This window comes from Zootermopsis nevadensis, unplaced genomic scaffold, assembly GCF_977971745.1.
Source record: "Zootermopsis nevadensis isolate Lab colony 2312 unplaced genomic scaffold, Znev_1.0 Znev_ptg000023l, whole genome shotgun sequence".
NCBI lineage: Eukaryota > Metazoa > Arthropoda > Insecta > Blattodea > Termopsidae > Zootermopsis > Zootermopsis nevadensis.
Genome location: NW_028259155.1, coordinates 609838 through 629044, shown reverse-complemented (window position 1 = coordinate 629044; position 19207 = coordinate 609838). Strand labels below are relative to the sequence as shown.

The 19207-nt window shown below is 37.0% G+C and overlaps 1 protein-coding gene across 5 annotated transcripts; it reads left to right on the top strand.

The window, feature by feature from the left end:
- The first annotated feature begins 629 nt into the window (after nucleotides 1-629).
- Nucleotides 630-18528, top strand: LOC110834108 (uncharacterized). 5 transcript variants are annotated; one of them, XM_087354356.1, is made up of 15 exons: nucleotides 630-726; nucleotides 4201-4356; nucleotides 4784-5047; nucleotides 5273-5359; nucleotides 5973-6162; nucleotides 6621-6741; nucleotides 7816-8018; nucleotides 8393-8564; nucleotides 9359-9756; nucleotides 10335-11781; nucleotides 12764-12948; nucleotides 13335-13751; nucleotides 13986-14672; nucleotides 16376-16486; nucleotides 17202-18528. In XM_087354356.1, the coding sequence occupies exons 2-14, from the start codon at nucleotides 4249-4251 to the stop codon at nucleotides 16438-16440; spliced, it is 4344 nt and encodes a 1447-aa protein (XP_087210482.1). In that variant the 5' UTR covers nucleotides 630-726; nucleotides 4201-4248; the 3' UTR covers nucleotides 16441-16486; nucleotides 17202-18528. The 5 variants fall into 5 exon arrangements, with proteins under 5 accessions (XP_087210482.1, XP_087210478.1, XP_087210480.1 ...); XM_087354352.1 differs by having other exon boundaries at nucleotides 9356-9756; XM_087354354.1 differs by lacking the exon at nucleotides 630-726 and adding an exon at nucleotides 747-839 and having other exon boundaries at nucleotides 9356-9756.
- Nucleotides 18529-19207: the final 679 nt, after the last annotated feature.

Here is a 19207-nt window from a genome sequence, read left to right as displayed (position 1 = left end):
ATGGATTTGTCAACGTACATAAGTTAAATTGAATGAAGGACATGATTAAAGGTAGGGACAGAGTTTCAGAACTCTGCAACACTTATGAATTGCTTTCATAAACGCTGGTGAAATTAATCAAACACATCCCATTAGAGGTATTCCACCACTTTATTACATTTCTTTAAAATAATACAAATATCCTTAGACATTTTCTGAATCGAAGAACAAGAACTTAAGCTGTAATTTTTATATCAGTATTTAAATGTCCCACATATAACTTCTGAGTAAAAGGTTAATTCACATTCGGTTATTTAAAGAATTTAATATGAACTTACAAAAAAAGAAACAACTCACTATTACTTTTGAAATCTAAGGTTACTGCTTCTTGGTAATTTATTCCACCACTCCTGATAACCTGTTCCACACACTTTCTAACCTTGGATTTTGTTAACAACTTTGGTTACCAAGGTAACATGTTCGGCTCTTGAGTCAAAGTAATTCCATCTTTGTCGATGTATTGCGCTATGAAATCAGTAATGTATATGTTAGTTGTTAAAATATTTAATTACAACGACTTGTAATCTACTGTCAAGTACAGAACCCAAAGTTATTTATAAATAATTATTTTTGTCTTCAATAACATTATTGATGTCATTTCCGCACGAACTGCGCGCAACTGTTGCGCAGAAAACGTTTCGTCAACCATAAATTTGCTGGTGTACAGATTCTGCTAGAAAGTGAAACGTAAGTAAACAATGGTAGTTGAATTTTAAGCTTTTACTCCGACACAGGTGTTCACAGAAAGTAATATCAGAACACGTACAAGAACCCAAAAGTGTGGAAGAATTTTGGAGTTGGTAATAAAATTTGTGAGATTGAGGAGATTTTGAGAAGTAGATACTTATTTTGTTCAGACAGTAATTTCTGATTGAAATATGAGGCTTATGAAAATCCATTTCCAAAAAAGGACCGTATATTAGGTAGCATTTAATTTAAAGAATACTAGTATGATTATGAAGAAGTTTTGAGAATATTGGGCGGAGGTCCAAAGCGGAAGTGTATGGAAGAATCTTCTAAATAACCAACATGGCAGTTGACAGACTCCTGAAATAATGGAATATGCCACTGTTTTTGCCTTTACGTCAGTTTTTGGAAACAGTTTTGTTGGCGAATTCACTGTAAAAGTTAATAATTATGCACTTGTTATCCGTCAGCCGTCTGTTGTGAAATTGATAAGTATGTGTCAACTATACCTTTTGTTACCAGGGACAATGTTGAACAGAAAAAATGGCAACATTGATATTTTATTCAATTTTGTAAAGAGTTTATCTTTCAGTCATGAATTCTTATTATCACATAAGATGCCGTGGACTTTTAAAACATTATATACCAGATTTTTTCAATATATCAATTTCCTGTGTGTTAAAGATGGTCTCACACATGCATTATGGAAGTATGCCAATTGCGATTTTCTAACTGAAAGAACACTGTATAAACTGTATAGATCATTATACATTATGTAAACAGTTTATTAGCTTTGCCTTTAATGTAGAGGCCAGTTACATATGTTTCATTGTCAGTGTAGTAGTCATGTACCAAGAACACCACAAATTGAAATAAATTTAGCACAGTACTTTGTTAATTATGAGCTTTAAAGTATGAAGGTACCAGAATCTGGGATGATCAGTTTGGCATAGTTAAACTACAAAGGTGATGCTATTAAATATAATGAAGACGGCGTTGTAAATTGATTGATACTAATGTGATGAAGTTGGAAATGGGCACCCTGTTTTCTGGTTTTACTCATCATATTACTGTTCTTGAATCATTTTTCAAAAAAGGCATAGTAGGCACAGTAATTGATACAATTTTCCACAGGGTATGATACTGTTACAACATGTCATGCAGGTCATTGATATGTTCTTCATTACATTTGCTCATGCGTAGGTTCTCTGGGTTACATGACTGTTCAGCATATGGCAGCATTATTTTGCGAGAGCTAACTTTATTATAATTTGTGCATTGTCAAGTCTTTCTTGATGTGTAAAAATTAGATAACCAGCAGGAATAGCATATAATTCATGTTGTTTGTTTAATCTCCAATATTTTAAGCATATTTTTTGGTTGATCTTGGTACTTAATGCTACTATGTGGCCCATTTTTGTATGTGGTCTGTTATTTAATACATTGAGAAATTTCCCAACACTTTGTTTATTGTTTTTAATTGGGTACTGGAAATGCAGATTATAATATTTGAAGAATGAAGAACATTATTTGTACTATCAGAGGGGTTTAATCAAAATATATTATGAAAGTTGGCCATCTGTCAGTGCCTGAATATCTTAACAATACTTTTCTTTCTTACTCGCACTTTGTTTTGCAGAAGTATGTAGTTATATTAGTATTAACAGAATTTAAAATAAATATTTTTATGTTATCTTCTAGGTTGCATGTGGACTTATGGGTAGGGACTAGCATTTTTGAAGAACATGCTGTCTCAGTCTTCAGCCCTGAAGATGGAGGCAGTATGTTTCTCTGAAACATTGGTGCCTCTCTACAAGTCCACACAGAGCTACAATCTGGAAGATCAACATCAATTCCTTTCTCACTGTGAGAATCGTAAAGCTAAAATATTTTTGCTTGTTCTGTTACATGTCGTTTTAATTTGTTGTACATTATATTTGTGTTGGTTCTAGGTAGTACAAATAAAACATGAATTTTGGACATGTTTGGTGGTGGTTAATTTCAAGTGGGTGTGCTTTAAAGAGATTAAAGTACATTCTGAAAAGTTATTCCATGTCATGAAATGTATACATCATTTGTTTTTCTTTTACAATTAAACTTCATCTTTGATGCTTCTTGAAATGTTATATATTTTACAGTTTATTACCAAATTGTTTTCTATAGTTTTATTGAAGGAGATGAATATTTTTCTGTTCTTGTAAAGCGTTGTCCATACTCAAGGTGTTGAATGTAAAATTGTACCGCATTATAACACATTAGTTTAACTACAAGGCTTCTGGAAATGTTGAAACTATTAGATTGACTTGTGAATCAAAAGAAATACAAAATTTTCACATAGTATACTGAAGATAATTGACATTGGAATGTACAGTTTCAGAACTTACAAAAGCAAAGCATAAGTGATAACCGTAATAGGACACTTAATACGTTATATGTTGTATGTCACAGAAGATGTCTTAAGATGTGTCCTTTGGTCTGGACAGAATATGTGTATCTTATGACATGGATGGATGTTGGTTGTGGTGAAGACAGTGCAGAAAATAATAGGTTTCCAGAAAATTTTGTTTAATGAGACAAGGTAGAAATGCATGTGTTTGATTTGGAAATAGTGACAGCACAAATGGAAAGAAATAAATCATCGGGAGGTGATGAAATATCTTGTCAACATGGTTAAAGGAGCAGAACCGTTTGAGACACAGTGGCTGTATTGGGTCTTGTGGAAACTTTGAATATAAAACAGAATATCAGAGGACGTGTGTGAAAGTGTGTTGTGGCAAACATTAATAACTTACAAAAGGATACCGGTAAACAGAACGACATTGGAAATAAGAGGAAAATTGGCAGAACTGTATGCATTCAGAAGAGGATGTGGTGACTGCAGGTTTAATTTTTTGAATGAGGTAATTGATTGAGAACTGGGAATATGGAAAAGAGTTGGTTATGGTATTTATAAAGTATAAAAATGCATTTGGCAATTGCCCTGATGATGGAGACAGCAAGGACCTCTGAAACATCAGTAGACTTCTACAAGACTGCATGGCACAGCAACCCAGAAGAGATTTGTGACTGCAGAACAAAGGAGTTTATGTATCAATACCTCGTGTATATTAAATTGTCACATAAGCGATTGCATGTGATTCATCGTTTTAAGTTCCACCACTGTTCGGGCCCACGCTTCTGTCGGCCCATTCGCAGGAAAGTTTACGTAGTCTTGGTTGAAGATGATACTTTTGATCCATATAGATTATGGTTTTGTGTTGAGATCTGATTGAATAATTAGGCATGTCTTATTTCATGTTCAATACTTGATAAGTGTTTGACGCAGATGATGTCGCTGTGGGTTATTAGTGAGTACTTGGTAGTATACTTCATAAACTTGCTTCTGTGATAATGTGTGTTTTCCTGCTTGTAACAACAAAGTCTGTCTCCGTTCTTTGAATATATTTTAATATGTGTTGTGTTGTTGGGAAACAGGCTGTGATCAAGAGATAGGCTTTAATAGCAATAACATCTGTGATCGTCATGTCGGTATTGAATCAGAGTGGAGAGGAGCAGGTTGAATGCCCACTGTGCATGGAACCACTTGAGGTTGATGACCTCAATTTCTTTCCCTGCACATGTGGCTATCAGGTAAATATAAACTTGTGGCATTTCATCTAATGTAGTTGATTTCGTACTGTGGTATAATTTAATTTGTCGTGTTTTTGTGGCGTTGTTGGTCTCATAATTTACAAAGTTTTTGTACAGTTAAGGACATAAATAATTGGGCATGCATAAGATAAAAACAAACTGTAATTGACACTAGAACACAACTAAGTCTTGTCAGTTATTTCAGATTCTGTAACTGATAGAAATTGACGGTTAATGTTATTAAGGTTATCTGTGAGAAATTGCTTTACCAGGACATGTAAATTGGTGGGTGTCAGTGAGAGAATTAATTAAAGTTTTATGTGAGTTTATTTTATTTGTCAGTATTCTGTAATGAAATACAGGCTGTGTTATCAGGGTATCTGAAACTGTTAGAACTGCAGCAATATTCTTGTTTTCTGACTCGCAGATATGTCGTTTCTGCTGGCACCGAATCCGGACAGATGAAAATGGTCTGTGTCCCGCTTGTCGTAAGGCATATCCAGAGAACCCGGCAGATTTCAAGCCGCTATCCCAGGAGGAAGTGGCTCGTCTGAAGGCAGAAAAGAGGCACAAAGACCAACAAAGAAAGCAGAAGATCACGGAGAATCGTAAACATCTTGCCAATGTCCGCGTCGTGCAACGAAATCTTGTTTTTGTTGTTGGGCTTCCGATGAGGCTGGCAGATGCAGAGGTTTGTAGGTTGTTGAGTCCAGTAGCATAAGAGCAGCAGTATTCTGTCTTTGTGTGTATGCGGGTTCACGTTTATGTATGCACTTGTGTATGTCAAAGTGAGATACAGAATTGGAAACTTGATCTTTTAATTTGCATGGCACGTTAGTACTTTAGTTTTAAAATATTTTGATCGCATCTCAATATAAACTGCATTAATTTAGAGAACGTTTATTTCCTTTGGTAGGTTCTGAAGAAACATGAGTACTTTGGCAAGTTTGGCAAGATACACAAAGTTGTCATCAACCAGAGCACCTCCTATGCTGGTTCTCAGGTACGTGTGTTAACATTTGTATCATGACATTTTTTGCTGGCGGTACCGAACAGAGCTCTTAAAATGATAACATTAATTTGCATATGACAGGTAAAAATGGCATGAGTGTTGTAGTTGGCAGATGACTATTAACTTTTTCATGCAGACATCACAGGACTTGTGACATGTATGTATGGTAACTTCTGGTGGTTAGGATGCGCGCTGTCTGTCTGAAGAATGCGATGACATGAAAATAAGTTTCCTTCGTTGTTTTGGACTCTCTGCATTCCGCAGCGATGCCACATATTCTGCATCTTTCTCAGTTAGAGATTCTAGCAAATGTTGGTCCTAACACTGCAGCGCTTTAATCAGTGAAGAGATCAAATTAACAGTACTGAAAAGTCAAATCTACATCTGAGCATTTACAAGATTGTACCGACAGTTTTTTTTAGTAGGTGTTACACAAGTAGCTTTCTTGCAGGATGGTACCTTCATATGTAGATCGCAATATTTTTCAATATGAGCACGTCATAACATGACAGAGCGATGAAAGATCTTGTGTGACTTGCAAAAGGACTTGAGTGTGCTTCAAACCGATGTCTTTATATGGTAGTAATTGTACTCATCATTGCAGGGACCGAGCGCAAGTGCTTACGTAACATATCACAAGGCGGATGATGCGTTGCGAGCGATACAGGCAGTGAATAATATCTCAGTTGATGGGCGGACTGTTAAAACCTCTCTGGGAACAACAAAATATTGCTCTCATTTCATGAAGAACCAGCCATGCCCCAAGCCAGACTGCATGTACTTACATGACCTGGGTGAGTGTTGTGTACCTTAGAAAACTTTTGATTTAAGTAAGACGTTCGCAGACGGTTGCTTGCTTTCGAACCATAATAGAGCGAAGGCAGTACAAAAGCAGTCATACTCTTTTGCTCTTGGCTTGTAAAATTACCTTTCTTCAAGGAGATCCAAGCTCATAGTCCAGTCTTTATGTGTGGAATTTGTCGTTCTGGTGGCATAAGGTCGATCTATACAATTTTTAATAATATGGCATAGCAGGACAATGTATTCCCATTAAACTATTTAGTGGGACATACATGTATCCCATATGTAAAGGGTTAACTGTATTAAATTTTACATCATCAGCAAAGTATTTGAGTTGCAGAGTACTGCATTATTATGTACGTTGGCCACATCTTTTATGCCAACATTTCAATCCAGACACTGGAGTGTGGTCTGGCATTCATGCTTAATACAAAGTGTTGCTGTGTTGTAGGAGATACAGAGGCAAGTTTTACGAAGGAGGAGATGCAGCAAGGTAAACACCAAGAATATGAGAAGAAATTGCATGAACAGCTGCTCAATACGTATAACCACAGTTCTGTAAGCAGAGATAGGTAAGCTAAACCCTTGATGGGGCTTGATTGTCTTGTAATTTGGGGGTGCTGTATTAACCTGAGTCATCAGTACTCTTGCCTGTACTCAAGTACAGGTCTGCCAGTCTGTAGGCCTGTATAGTACAATCTATCGAATGTCAGAGATGTTGCCTCCTGCCCAGGACCATCATCAAAGATGCACGCACAAGTAATCGGGAGTTTGCTGTACAGTGGTTTTTCCAGATATTTGTGGCCATGAAATGAACTAATGTGTTGTGAATCTGAGATTTAATACAAAAGGTTCCACTGTGTGATTCTAAGACTATGCTGTGAATACGGATAGAGTAATTTGATAAATTTTTAATAAGACAATTTTTCTTCCAGGACACAATTGTGAAAGATACATATATGGAGTGTCCCATAAATATGCAATATTAGGTTAATATTTTGAGTTATAATGTGTATATATATCTTTGGGACATTATGTATATCTTATAGATACATAAATGAATGTCTTGTAAAAATTGAAATATTTTATGCTCATCATTTCTTCGTCATCAAATAGCGTTTATATGTTTTATGGTGATAACTAGGATGTTCGCTTTTCAGTTATAATTGCTTTAAAATGTATAAAGCTAGTGCACTCTTTCAGTTATGTTTTTACTACTTTTACAATTTTATTTCCTACAGAAGTTTTTACCCGAGTGAAGAATACATTACAATATTAGGAAGGGATCAGCTTTCCGAAGCACGTTTGGGATTTTTGCAAGCCATTATCAGGGTTGAAACTGGTGTTTAAAATGTTATTAAAAGCTTACACAATTGTTTAAATTAATTCTGTAAGCTTATTTCAACAGATTTTCTGCCACATTCTAGCTGCCATTGGATTGTAAGTTGTTAAAACTCCTGCCTGTTGTTTTTAACCTTTTATATCCTTAACGAACCTCACATTACAGCCATGCTGTTATATGTATATGTTCATTTTGTGTTCTGCTCCTGATGACCTTCCCAGTTCTTCGCTTGTTTTGTTATTATTATTAATGTTATCAGCAGCAGTTATGTATTACAGACGTAATTAATTATTTTATGTTTTAGGAAACCAACGCCATCGCCTCCAGCTGTTGCTTCCAGTATTTCGAGCTGTCAGAATGTGTATCAGGGAAGTGGCCCTAGTGCAAGTTGTAGTGGTACCAGTTCAGGCTCAAATTCCACAACTTGTGTTCAGGGCAGTCAGTCTTGTAATAAGGAAGCGTGGCCTTCGCTGCAAACAGGTCTGACAGCTAATAGCAACAGTAATGGTTAGTATAGCGTAAATGAAGTTTTGCTTTGTTAATGTTTACAAGTACATTGAATATCCATTCGCATTTTATCTGTTTACACACAAGGATAATAATTATTAATATTTCTAAATCTAGGTTTATATACCATTTGTCATTGGCTTCTTATCATGGACTGCATCAGAGTGTGTTTAATAGATTAGGTTGATGCGAGGTCGTAGTTTAAAATTAATACCGCTTACAAAATCTGCGAGCGAAGATTACTGCTATCAGCTGAACTTTCAACCATGTGTATGCGTGCACACAATACAGATATTTTAATTTGCAGGGTGTTTATTCTTTTGAAGTTTCCTTATTTGGAAAGTGATATCCTCTATTTGTTTTAATGTTTGTAGGTAATAATTTTGGTTTATCACCGGGTGGAAGTGGAAATACCAGCTACAGTAACAGCAATAATAGTTCAAAAGTTGAAGTTAGTCAAAGAAGGCAAAGGTTTGATCAGCAGCCAACAAAAGTTACTAATAATATTCACAAGAAGAGGCATTCGTCAGGAGAAGAGAATAAAGGGTAAGAGGTTTAAACTTTAAGAGGTACATAATTACTTTTCATCATAATCACCTCTGTGGCCAGTCCATATGCTTCATCCAGTTTTCAGATAGTTTGATGGTTCTCGTGACAGAACTGTGCATCTTGTTGTTTTAACGACATCACCACTCTGTGGACTTCGTCATCTAACAAGAAGTGATATCCTGTCAGGTCTTCCTTCAGTTTTCAGAGGAGATGGAAGTTAGATTAAGCCAAGTCTCAGTTGTATGGTGGGCGCTCAAAGATGGTGAAATCGTGGTGGTGCTCATATGAGACCTTGCATTATTGTGTTAGGTCAACACTTTCAATACATGCCTTCAGTTTTTGCAGCATTGCGACATAGCACTCAGAATTTAAGGTGACACCAGTAGACATGAATTCCAAAAAAACTGAATGAGGCTTCGGTATTAGGCGTGGTCTTTGAACGTCTCTGGCGCTGGTGATCCTTTCCGATGGTATTTAGTTGACTGTCTCTTCTTTTCAGACTGAAAATGGTATCCCCTGCTTTGATCCATGTTGATAGTCTTGGGCGAAATTCATTGGCTTTACGTTTACATTGCAACTGTTAGCAAAAGACCATCCACTCCTGTTTCATTTGCTCTGAATATTCATGGAACCCATCATGTACACATTTTTTGATGTCTGAGTGAAAATGTTGAGTCTAAGTTGTAGGCAGAATTCAAGTTGGAGTAAGAAATGTCATTGCTCACACGTCCTGGTATAAAGTTGAATAAATGGCGTGAGGACTCTCACTAAACATCTTCATTTGTCAGCAGGAAACCAAGTGAGAAATTGCAGAGCACTTCACAAGATGAAGCTGGAAATAAATTAGTGCACAGTAAATCACAGCATTCAAATTCGAGATCTTTATCATCACACGACCTACATCAGAATTTGCAACATTCTGCTGGGTCATCTAATAACTCCAGTTCTTCCTCATCAAGTGAAGTGATAAATGGACCTATTACGGAAGCAGATTCGTATGTTCAGGAAAGTGATGACAATTTAGGGGATGTACGAAACTCTTGTACGATGGTAGGCGCAAATGGAAGGCAACAGTTAGGTAGTTGGATCCTATCAGCCAGTCACAGGCCTACGTTATTTGAGCCGGACAACAATTCGTTTTTCTCTGCTAATAATTTCACGAAAGTGGATGCAGCGTCTACAGGTTCAGGTGAGGAAATCTTTATTTATTATAAACAGGATAATCTGTGTAGAGGATTACTTGAAGAAAATGGCCATGTTAGATGTGTGTGACATTGAGGTTTTGTTGTTGTTGTAATCTGTCAGTGCTTTTATGGACCCTTGCACTGACAAGTACATAATATTATCTCGGGTGTCATATTTTTATGTATTACTTCTAAATAGGTGCAGACAGTTGTGATTTTGGACTCTCTGGTTATTCATGTGTGCACAGTTCAAGTTCTGAAGTTATAACAATTTCAAAAATAAATTCCATTTATCTGTGGCATTGTTTTGCGAACTTTGTTATCCAGAAAACGGCCATCTTTATACTCAATGTTGTGAGAACCTAAAATCCTGTCTATTCAACTTTCTTTTGTGTTTTCATTCAATAGTCACAGTGAATATCCTGCAAGAACTGTTAACAGTTTTCTTTGAAATTTCTTACGTCCTTGTCCTTGATGAAATAGTAAGTTTTAAATTTCCACACAGAATCGTTTCTTAATTATGTCGGTTTGTTATTACTGCGTAAAAAGATAATATTTTCAATGCTGTTGTTTTTGCTTTTAGCTACAACAGACTGGCCAATAAATGGCCTTACTTTAACGCACATGCCAGATGTTCTGCCACCCGTTCACTCGTCAGAAGATTGGCAAGCGGCGTTTGGTTTTTCCAACTCTACAAATTCACTGAATTCTCAACACCAGGAGAATAACTGTATTGTCGTCATGTCTAACAACCAGCAAATCCAGTCAGATTCCTCTGGTCTAAGTTCAAAGGCAGAGAGTTGCAGTGTTGATCATGGTTTTGATTCAAATGAACATCAGTCTCAGAATTTCAAAAACAATCTTGAGAGTAAATCGTCTTTGGTAGAAGGTGTGGTTGCTCAGTTTCCAGCGCCTGCAACATCAAACCACAATGAAGATATCAGAGTTAATGCAAATAGTAGCGGACATTTGCCACAAAAAACTGACGCAGACAGTGATTTTACACCTGAAGGCGAGAATCTCGGAAGCAGCTCTCTTCCAGCTCTTCCGAATTCAGTGAATCCTGCCCTAACTCCCAGTTCTGTAGGTGGGACTCAACAAATGTTTCCACATTCGCCACCGTTTGTTCACCAAGATGCAACCATATTAATGATGCACCACCATCAATTCCCTGTTCCCAACCTCGTGAACCATATTGCAGGATCACAACATATGATTACGAATGGACTACCACCTTCACAGGCAACCAGTAAATTTCTTACAGAGTTTCATTTGAGGCAGCAACAAAATCAGAACTTAATGCAGCAAGTAAGTTTGCAATCTCAGCCACATTCACACCTCCATAATCATTCTACTGTTCATGATGACAATTTTGTTGGCGAAAACAAAAGCAACTTAACAAATATGTCTTCCTCTGGGGGCAAATTCAGCATGTTAGGTGGTTCTGATTTCAATATTTCAACAGGAAATGGTGGGGGTGAGTGTAAAGTGAATAGTGAAACTAAACTTCTTAACGGTGGAGACTTTGTAGACGGTGATTTGGACAATTCAGGTGAAGAAAAGTACCTTTCAGGTTTGCTTAACAATCAGCAAAAGAATATGGAACCAAGTATTGAGGTGCAGTACAAAAACATGGACAGAAATTCTGAGAATGTTATCACTGACCCACCAGAAAACAGCGAAGAAATATCCACAAAAGATAGTGGTCGGTTAACAGATGATGACCTTGGATTTGATCCTTTCCACGAGACTCAAAAGGCCTTGGCAGAGATGATGGAGAAGGAGAGTATGATGCTTACGATGCAAGACCAGCAGAACAAACAACAGCATCCGCATGGTTTCTTAAGTCAGGCGCATCTTCATAACCAGCACGGCACCATGAGCCACTTGTCACATCACCTTTACCAACTGAATCACGTGAACCACTTCAACCATCAGGTCCCACACACGTCTGTTTTTAGTGGCAGCAAACTTCTGGGTTCATTCAGCAGTCACAGTCAGCAACACATAATGCCACAGCAGAATCACAGGTTTGTTTATTTCCATGTAGCATTATGGTTGGCGTGCTGAAATGCGGTCAGGAATTTAGTGCTTGATACAGTGTTCATAAGTATGTTTTCTTTTCTAAGCCTTTGTACTTTTAACCTTTGTCCAAAAGTATTTCCGGTCTTTGAGGTATTTCCCACATTTGAGAACCAAAACTCTGACAGTTTTGAAATCACAGAATATGCGTGATATTTTCTATCACACACAGTTTTATTGAAGCCTTCCAGGCATTATTAGATTTTATCAGTCCATTTGCAGATTAATGCATAATAAATAAGCCTGCTATTTGCCTAATAAATCACTTGAAATGTTAAGTCTGTTGCAGGATTTTTCTTTTAACTTGAAAATGTAGTTATGCTAAGTGATTTTAATATTTTACTATCCAAAGCTTTTATTACAACAAAACATCTTTTAAGTCATGGAATGTTAAAGTTGTAGTGTTTTTGTCTGCGTGTTCTGTTAGGGACCCTCGCAACCCATCCGCATAAATGGCTCATATCAAAAGTAGTCAGTTTCATCAGCCCAGAGGGATTGATCAGTTAATTCTGAGTGGGGATCACAATCACATGACTTCATAGATGAGTAGTATTTAAAAAGCTTCTATGTTCATTTTCATGAAGCTTGCCATAGAAATATTTCTTTTAATAATGAAAATGCCTGGTGGTATTCTGGTTCACCAGTGTAGATTTATCAAACATGCCACTTTTGAGAAACATATTCCCTGTGTTGGATGATGGTTTACGAAATGAGAATATACGCAATCTCTCGGAACATCATCACACATGACCGAAGCAGCTTCCGATCAGTGGTGTGAAATTACTTTGTTAACTAACCAAAGCCGTAGTTCAGTATTCCAGTAATTGCTTCATTTCCCCACTGCTTTTACAATCTGACTGGACGCCATATAAAATTGTGTTTGATGCTTCCTGACATCCTTAACAATTCTTATTTTCTTTCATTTTGCAGGTTGCCTCCCAATGTGCCTGGATGTGCAAAATTGTTGGATGGTTTGGGACTCGGGCCTTCACATGTAACGCCGATGGGACCTTCGGCCCCTACAAGAACCCGATTGCCACCTCCAGGTTTTACAACTGCTCCAAACCACATGAATGCTTTTGGTCTTGGTATTCCAAGAGCACCATCAAATAACAGTGAGAACTGTTTTATGTAAATTGCATCAGTTTTGAGTTGGTACAAGTTGATTTCATATAACATTTTTCTCTTCTTCTTCTTCTTCTTTCGTCATACTTTCATTGTCAGGGAGAGGTCATGAGACTTGAGGCCAGCTATCCTGATGGAGATTTTTCATGATTTTACTTCCTAATATGTTTTTCATAAAATGTAATTAAGTGAACTACAAAAAAAATGTATTTATTTCCATCTATCTTTCTTATATTATTTGTTTTATTTGTCATTTAGTGAAATATAGTTTTAAAGTAACTTTTGTTAATGAATGACTTGAAATGTCAAAGTTAAATGCAGACAAGCTAGGCTTTATTTCATTTACATATATTTTTCTTTTGTTATTTGTTTGCAGGTAGCAAAATTCTTCCCTTCATGGGTCTTGGAAACAATTCGTCAAATAATGGTTCCTCATCTCCAATTCCTCAAACCATGTCCAGTCTCCCTAATAATTTTGTACACTCCACTTCATTAAATCCTCCACAGGGAACAAACCAGCAGTCGATCTTATTTCCTTCAAATGGAAATTATAGTACTACAAATAATCACGCTTTTAGTCTGCAAAATGGTGATATCATCAACACTGGTGTTCCTAAGGCAGCAACTGAATCTTTCACTGTGAAGGAGTGGCCTGAGAACTTGAGATCTCTGCTGCCAAACTTGAATAATGGTTCACACAATCAGGGTGTGCAATTTGCAGGCACCAACACTCCTCCACCCCCTCCTGTTTTTGGTGCCCCTCACACACCCATTCAAGGAAACACAGAAAAGGGTAAGCAAATTTTAAAGAATCTGTAGTATGTAAGTTCTTTCTTGAAGACATTGTTTTTAAAGTATAAACTGAAAAGACGCTTGTTGTTGAATTAAATTGTACTGTATAAACTATACGCTGAATTAACGAGAATTTGATTTTTTTGGGTTTCTGTGCGAAGATTCCTAGACTTAAGTCTTAATTTCTATACGTTATTTCAAAATGTAACACAATGTTTGTCCTTCATTAATGCAGGTTGGAGTGGAGTTGGACCTTGCACAGATTGGACAGCTCTGGACCCAGCAATTGTATCCAGTTCTCGCCCACATAACTTCCTTGTAGCCACGTCCTCAACGAATCACCACCCACCCGTCAATCCATCTGCAAATCCTGGTCTTCATCTTATACACAATACAAATACAATCCTTCAGCATCATAAACTACCTGTGGACCAGCAGAACACAGCCATGTCAAGTGCAAACCCGCCATCAGCATCTGTAGTCATGCCACATCTGAATCAGTTTCAACATAATAATGTAGGTCACTGGTTGAGGTCATTATCATCCGAAGAAAGTGGTTGTGTTTTCTACAGCTCAAATGTTCTGGGTGGTAGCTCAGCGGATTGGGCTGCCGGCGGTAATCATTCGGGCAACGAAAACGGACAGCAGCAACAGAATCATGTTTTCTACAGCTCAGATGTTATTGGTGGTGGCTCAGCGGATTGGGCTGGCACCAGTAATCATTTGGGCAGTGTGAGTGGACAGCAGCAACAGAATCATGTGGTTGGATCAGCGAACTCAGGTTCAGTAATGATGACAGCGCCACCGCCGCCTGGTTTCTCTTCTATGAGGCTTGCAGCCATACAGCAGACGTCAGCCACTGCCAACTGTATACAGAAGAAGCAGAGCTCTGTGGTAAACACAGAAATTGGGAACACTGAAAGTGAGTTATGATACTTCTCTGTATTGTTGTTGTCTTAAGTATGAGTATGATTCAATAAAACTTGCACAGCATCGATTACATGATATCTGTTGTGCTCACTCACCACTCGCATTCAGACATGCATCCTATTGCGTCATGAAGCACTGGATACCATTCCTGAAGCATTTTGAAGGCTGCTGCTGGAGAATTTCACAAACAGTTCCTTTAACTTTAATGTCTGATTGAAATTGGCATCTCTTGAGTGTCTGCATAAGTGGCCAGAAGATGTGGAAGTTGCAGGAGATGGACCTGGACTGCTTTCTGGATGCTCCAGTACCTCCCGGCACATTTACTGCACTGCGGTCTGATGTGAAAAAACTGTACCGGCCTCTCACCAGTATTTTTGAGGCGCGTAGCATAGCCCGCATCTGCCGATGAATCTCCGTCGGTTGGCAGCTCTCTGCGCCCAGAAACTTGAGCATAGCATGCTGATCTTGCTTGGTGCAGGTGTGGAATGTGATATGCCATATTCTCTACTCTCACACATGACTCCATTGAAGAGTCAGACTAACACTCATGATGCAACTAATGTTAATTTCTTGTTCTACACTTTTGATGGAATTGTGGAGTTCCGTGGCCCAGTACTCACAAGCACCATGAGCCAGGCAGGTTTCTGTTCAACCACTCTTGTAACTAACCATTTAACTCCGTGGAGTAGAGCTCATATTCAACCTGCTGGTCTAGAGGTTTCCCACCCCTTTGAGCTTGCCACTGGCATGAAATACTGTATTTTGGATCATGAGGACAAGAGAAGAGGCAGAGGTATAGAGTATGTATCTGTACATAACACCTTTGTAATTCTACCATCTTAAAACGGTAGGTCTGTTCATCTGCGGTATAAAATAATTTGTTTGTAAAATACCAGTTTTTGTGTCAAACTTGTCACATTAATCTGCTGTCCAACTGCATTCACAAAGTCCCTAATAACTTAAGCACTTTCGGTTCCATTTCTTGTATGCACTTAATCTATCCAAATAACTAGCGCATTCTCAGGATCTTAAAGTTTTGCAGTTTTCAACAATTTCAATTAAATTTTGTGAGCTTATATAGAAAACAGTATTCATGTAAAATTTCAACGTACTATGTCTTGCAGTTTCTGTGATGCAGGGGTGTAGAAATCATAAAAATTTACGAAAATTTAATTTTTGCTTGCCACCTCCACTAAAAATTGTCATAACTTTTGTTCTGTACAAGCTATGAAGCTTATGTAGAGCTAATGATATGCTCTGTGTGGGTAGGGGGAGGGGCATGTATGTGTGCAGAAGAAATTGCATTTTGTGAGAAACTGAAGGTCAAAGTTTACATCAGGCAAAAATGACTTGAGAACTACTCTGAGTATGAATTATGTATCTCAGAAAAGAGCATTTCAATAGCTTTCAAACAAGCCCCATACGAATGTTTTAGCATGTATAAAACAAAGTTTTTGTTTATTTTTATTGGTGGCAGCATCCTGCAATTTTTTTTGTTTGTGATTTTTGTATTGATGCATCACAGATACTTCAAGACATAGGATGCTGTTTGTTGTCTGCAAGATCAACAACTTCCATTGAAATCAGATGTCTGGTTGAAAGTTACAAATGGTCTTATTCTATTCATGGGAAAAGTATTTTTTGAATATGAATTATGAAATATACTTAAATTGCCTGCACGTATAATTATTATAGTTTCAGATGCCAATCAGACAGAAGGTGGAAGCAAGGAAGAGGACAGAATTGAAGACTTGAGATGATGGAAGTCAGAGAGCAAGGAACTGACAAGGCACTGTAAAATTAAGGGTAAGTTTTTTAGAGTTTTTGAGTGAAAGAATGACAGTCAAATGAAAATAAAGTTGCACTTTAAATGTCACTGCCAAATGATTAATATATCTTCTTTGTATTTATTAGTACCTGGATTCAGATCTGAGCATTGAGATTTGCTAACTTGATTGCAGTTTTTTCATTGTTTTCTTGGTTTATCAAGGCAATACACCACATTTAAATTCATAATACACTAATGCAGTTGAAAAAGAATAATCGCATAACACAAGAATGGATCTGTCAAGCCACACATCCCATCACACTTTCATGTGAATTCAGTGCGTTGATTTGATGTGGAATGACTCGTTTGCTGTACTAATGTTGTGGAGATTCTCGCCATATCCATCTTCTTCTTTACTTTGTCTTCAAAACGTAAACAGTAAGGTTCTCTGAAATGTAGCGCTACGGCATACATCTACGTGGTGCCACTTTGCCCACAGATACAATCCACATTAACATTGAACTGTTGTTGAAGTATGAAATTTTTCTTTAGAACAATTGTAAATGGAGACCAAATTGAAAGGTAAATAATTTATAAAAACAAATCTGTTAACTTCAAATCTCAACACCAAAATGTACCATGTTATATTCCATTAAATATTAATCTATAAATCTGTAGAATTCATTCTTGCATGTACTGTTCTTTCTCACTTGTAATTTATTGTACTGTTCTGATTGAGTTTTTTTCCCCCAGATCTATAATCAGACTCCCACAGAAGTAAATTTCAACACCAGCTCCCTTCTAGGAGTAACATACGAAAATGGTACGAAAATTATGTAATAAAATAATTGGTTTTCCAATACTTTTCTTCGTAAAAAACTTATATCAGCAGCCTGACTACTACTACTAATTTAATGTAAATGTGTATCAGTTTATATTTCTTAATGCTTTTAAGCATGAAGAAATTGATGAAGCTGGCACTGAGCCGATACTATTGATTGACTTTGCATTTTCTTTAATATACATTTAAAACAGTAACTATACATTTGCAGAACCATTTAATTTGTGATAATGGTTCACTGATCTTAAAATCTGTCTTTATGCAGTAACAGAGGGAATAAGAAGGAGACAGTGTACTTGAAGTTTTTTTTTTGCAGGGGGGGGGGGGGGGGAGCATGAAATTGTCAGATATTGATATAAGTTATTTTGCTTATTTTGTCATGTGGCAGGTATTGTATGTGGATGTGATTCTAAAAAGCCTACAATTTAACTTATTTTTGTATGTATTTTGGTATGGCTTTTTGGGAAATACTCAAGTTTTCTTTTGTCAGAATTGGATTAGAATTTTGAGTGATTCAAATACTGAAGAGAACTGAGTATAGGGTACACTGACAATGTAATAAATGAAATGTGGATTCCAAAGGAATTTTGTTCCATCCTGGCATAAAACTTTATTTCATATATAGAAGTATGGCAGACTAACAGTAATATCTAAGGACAAGATAAGACATCAGAAGCATTTTCTTCTTATGAAATTTGTTTATCAAAACATTGAGATCATTGATTTATTGTGTCCGAAGTACTTTTTTATTTTATTCCTCTGCCATCTAATATGTACTTCTGTTTACTGAATGGTGCTGGTTTTTTCATTACTTATGCTTAAAAGTGAAATGTTTTGATATCATTATTTTGCAATAGTTATTTGAGGTCAGAGGTGATGACCTACAGGAAACTTGTGTATTGAATTTCAGTGATGCTATTTTTTCTGCATGTTGCAAATAACTGGTCATTTTCGTTTTTAAATAATGAGTGTCCTGTTGTGTTGCATATGTGACTGGGATGCTCGATGGGATTTCAGAACTCTACATGTATGAAAGCTGCAAGATATGGTCCATTTCAGATATATAAAGGTAATATGTGCTCTGCTTCCTTAAAGTGTAGGTTATCAATTTGCCCCATAATTTTTCTCTAGACTACAGGGAAAATGTAAACGTAAGAAAGAGGTGAATAAAGAGAAACTATGTTGGTTTTCCCTATGTATAAAAGAAATGAACGAAAATAAACACGAAGTTTAAAGTCAGGGTATAGCTTAGTTTTCTGTAAACTTGCCTGTCCTTCAGTTTATTCCCTAATAAATGTTTCCAGTCCTACATGTGTTTCACTACATAAAGTTGACTCTTAAAGATGTGATAAATTTTACCACCAGGATCACAGTAGAACACATAAATTTGGCAAGAATCAGTACATGGATTGTGCTTTGACAGAGGACCTCCTTCTAGAATGAATGTTTCAATGTCTGGACAGTATATTCTTGCATAAAAGAGGAAGTAGTTGATGGGCCAAGCTTTCTGTGCTACCACAGACATTTAATTGACATGCACAAACAGACAATGTTCTAATTGTGTCATGAAAGGAAAAGCCTTGATTTTGGTGCACACAAATTTAATAAACTTTATGTGAGAGTTGCTGTGTTACATGTGAGGCCTGTAACTCCAATTAATGATGCAAAATTGATTCTTGGACCTTATGATTCAGGGTTCTGTGCATTGCAGAAACAGTAGTCTTGCTGCTTGCAGCACATAGAACATTTGCCTAAGCAAGACCTGGATGAATTTTGATGAAATGTGATGTGCAGTTAGTGCCATTCTACATGGCCTCAAATTCATATTTGTGAATATCCCACAAGTGGTGGTAAGAACATGAGAGATGAGGAAAATCCTGAGGTGCTGCAATCTGGCAGCAAAAATTGGGAACTATGG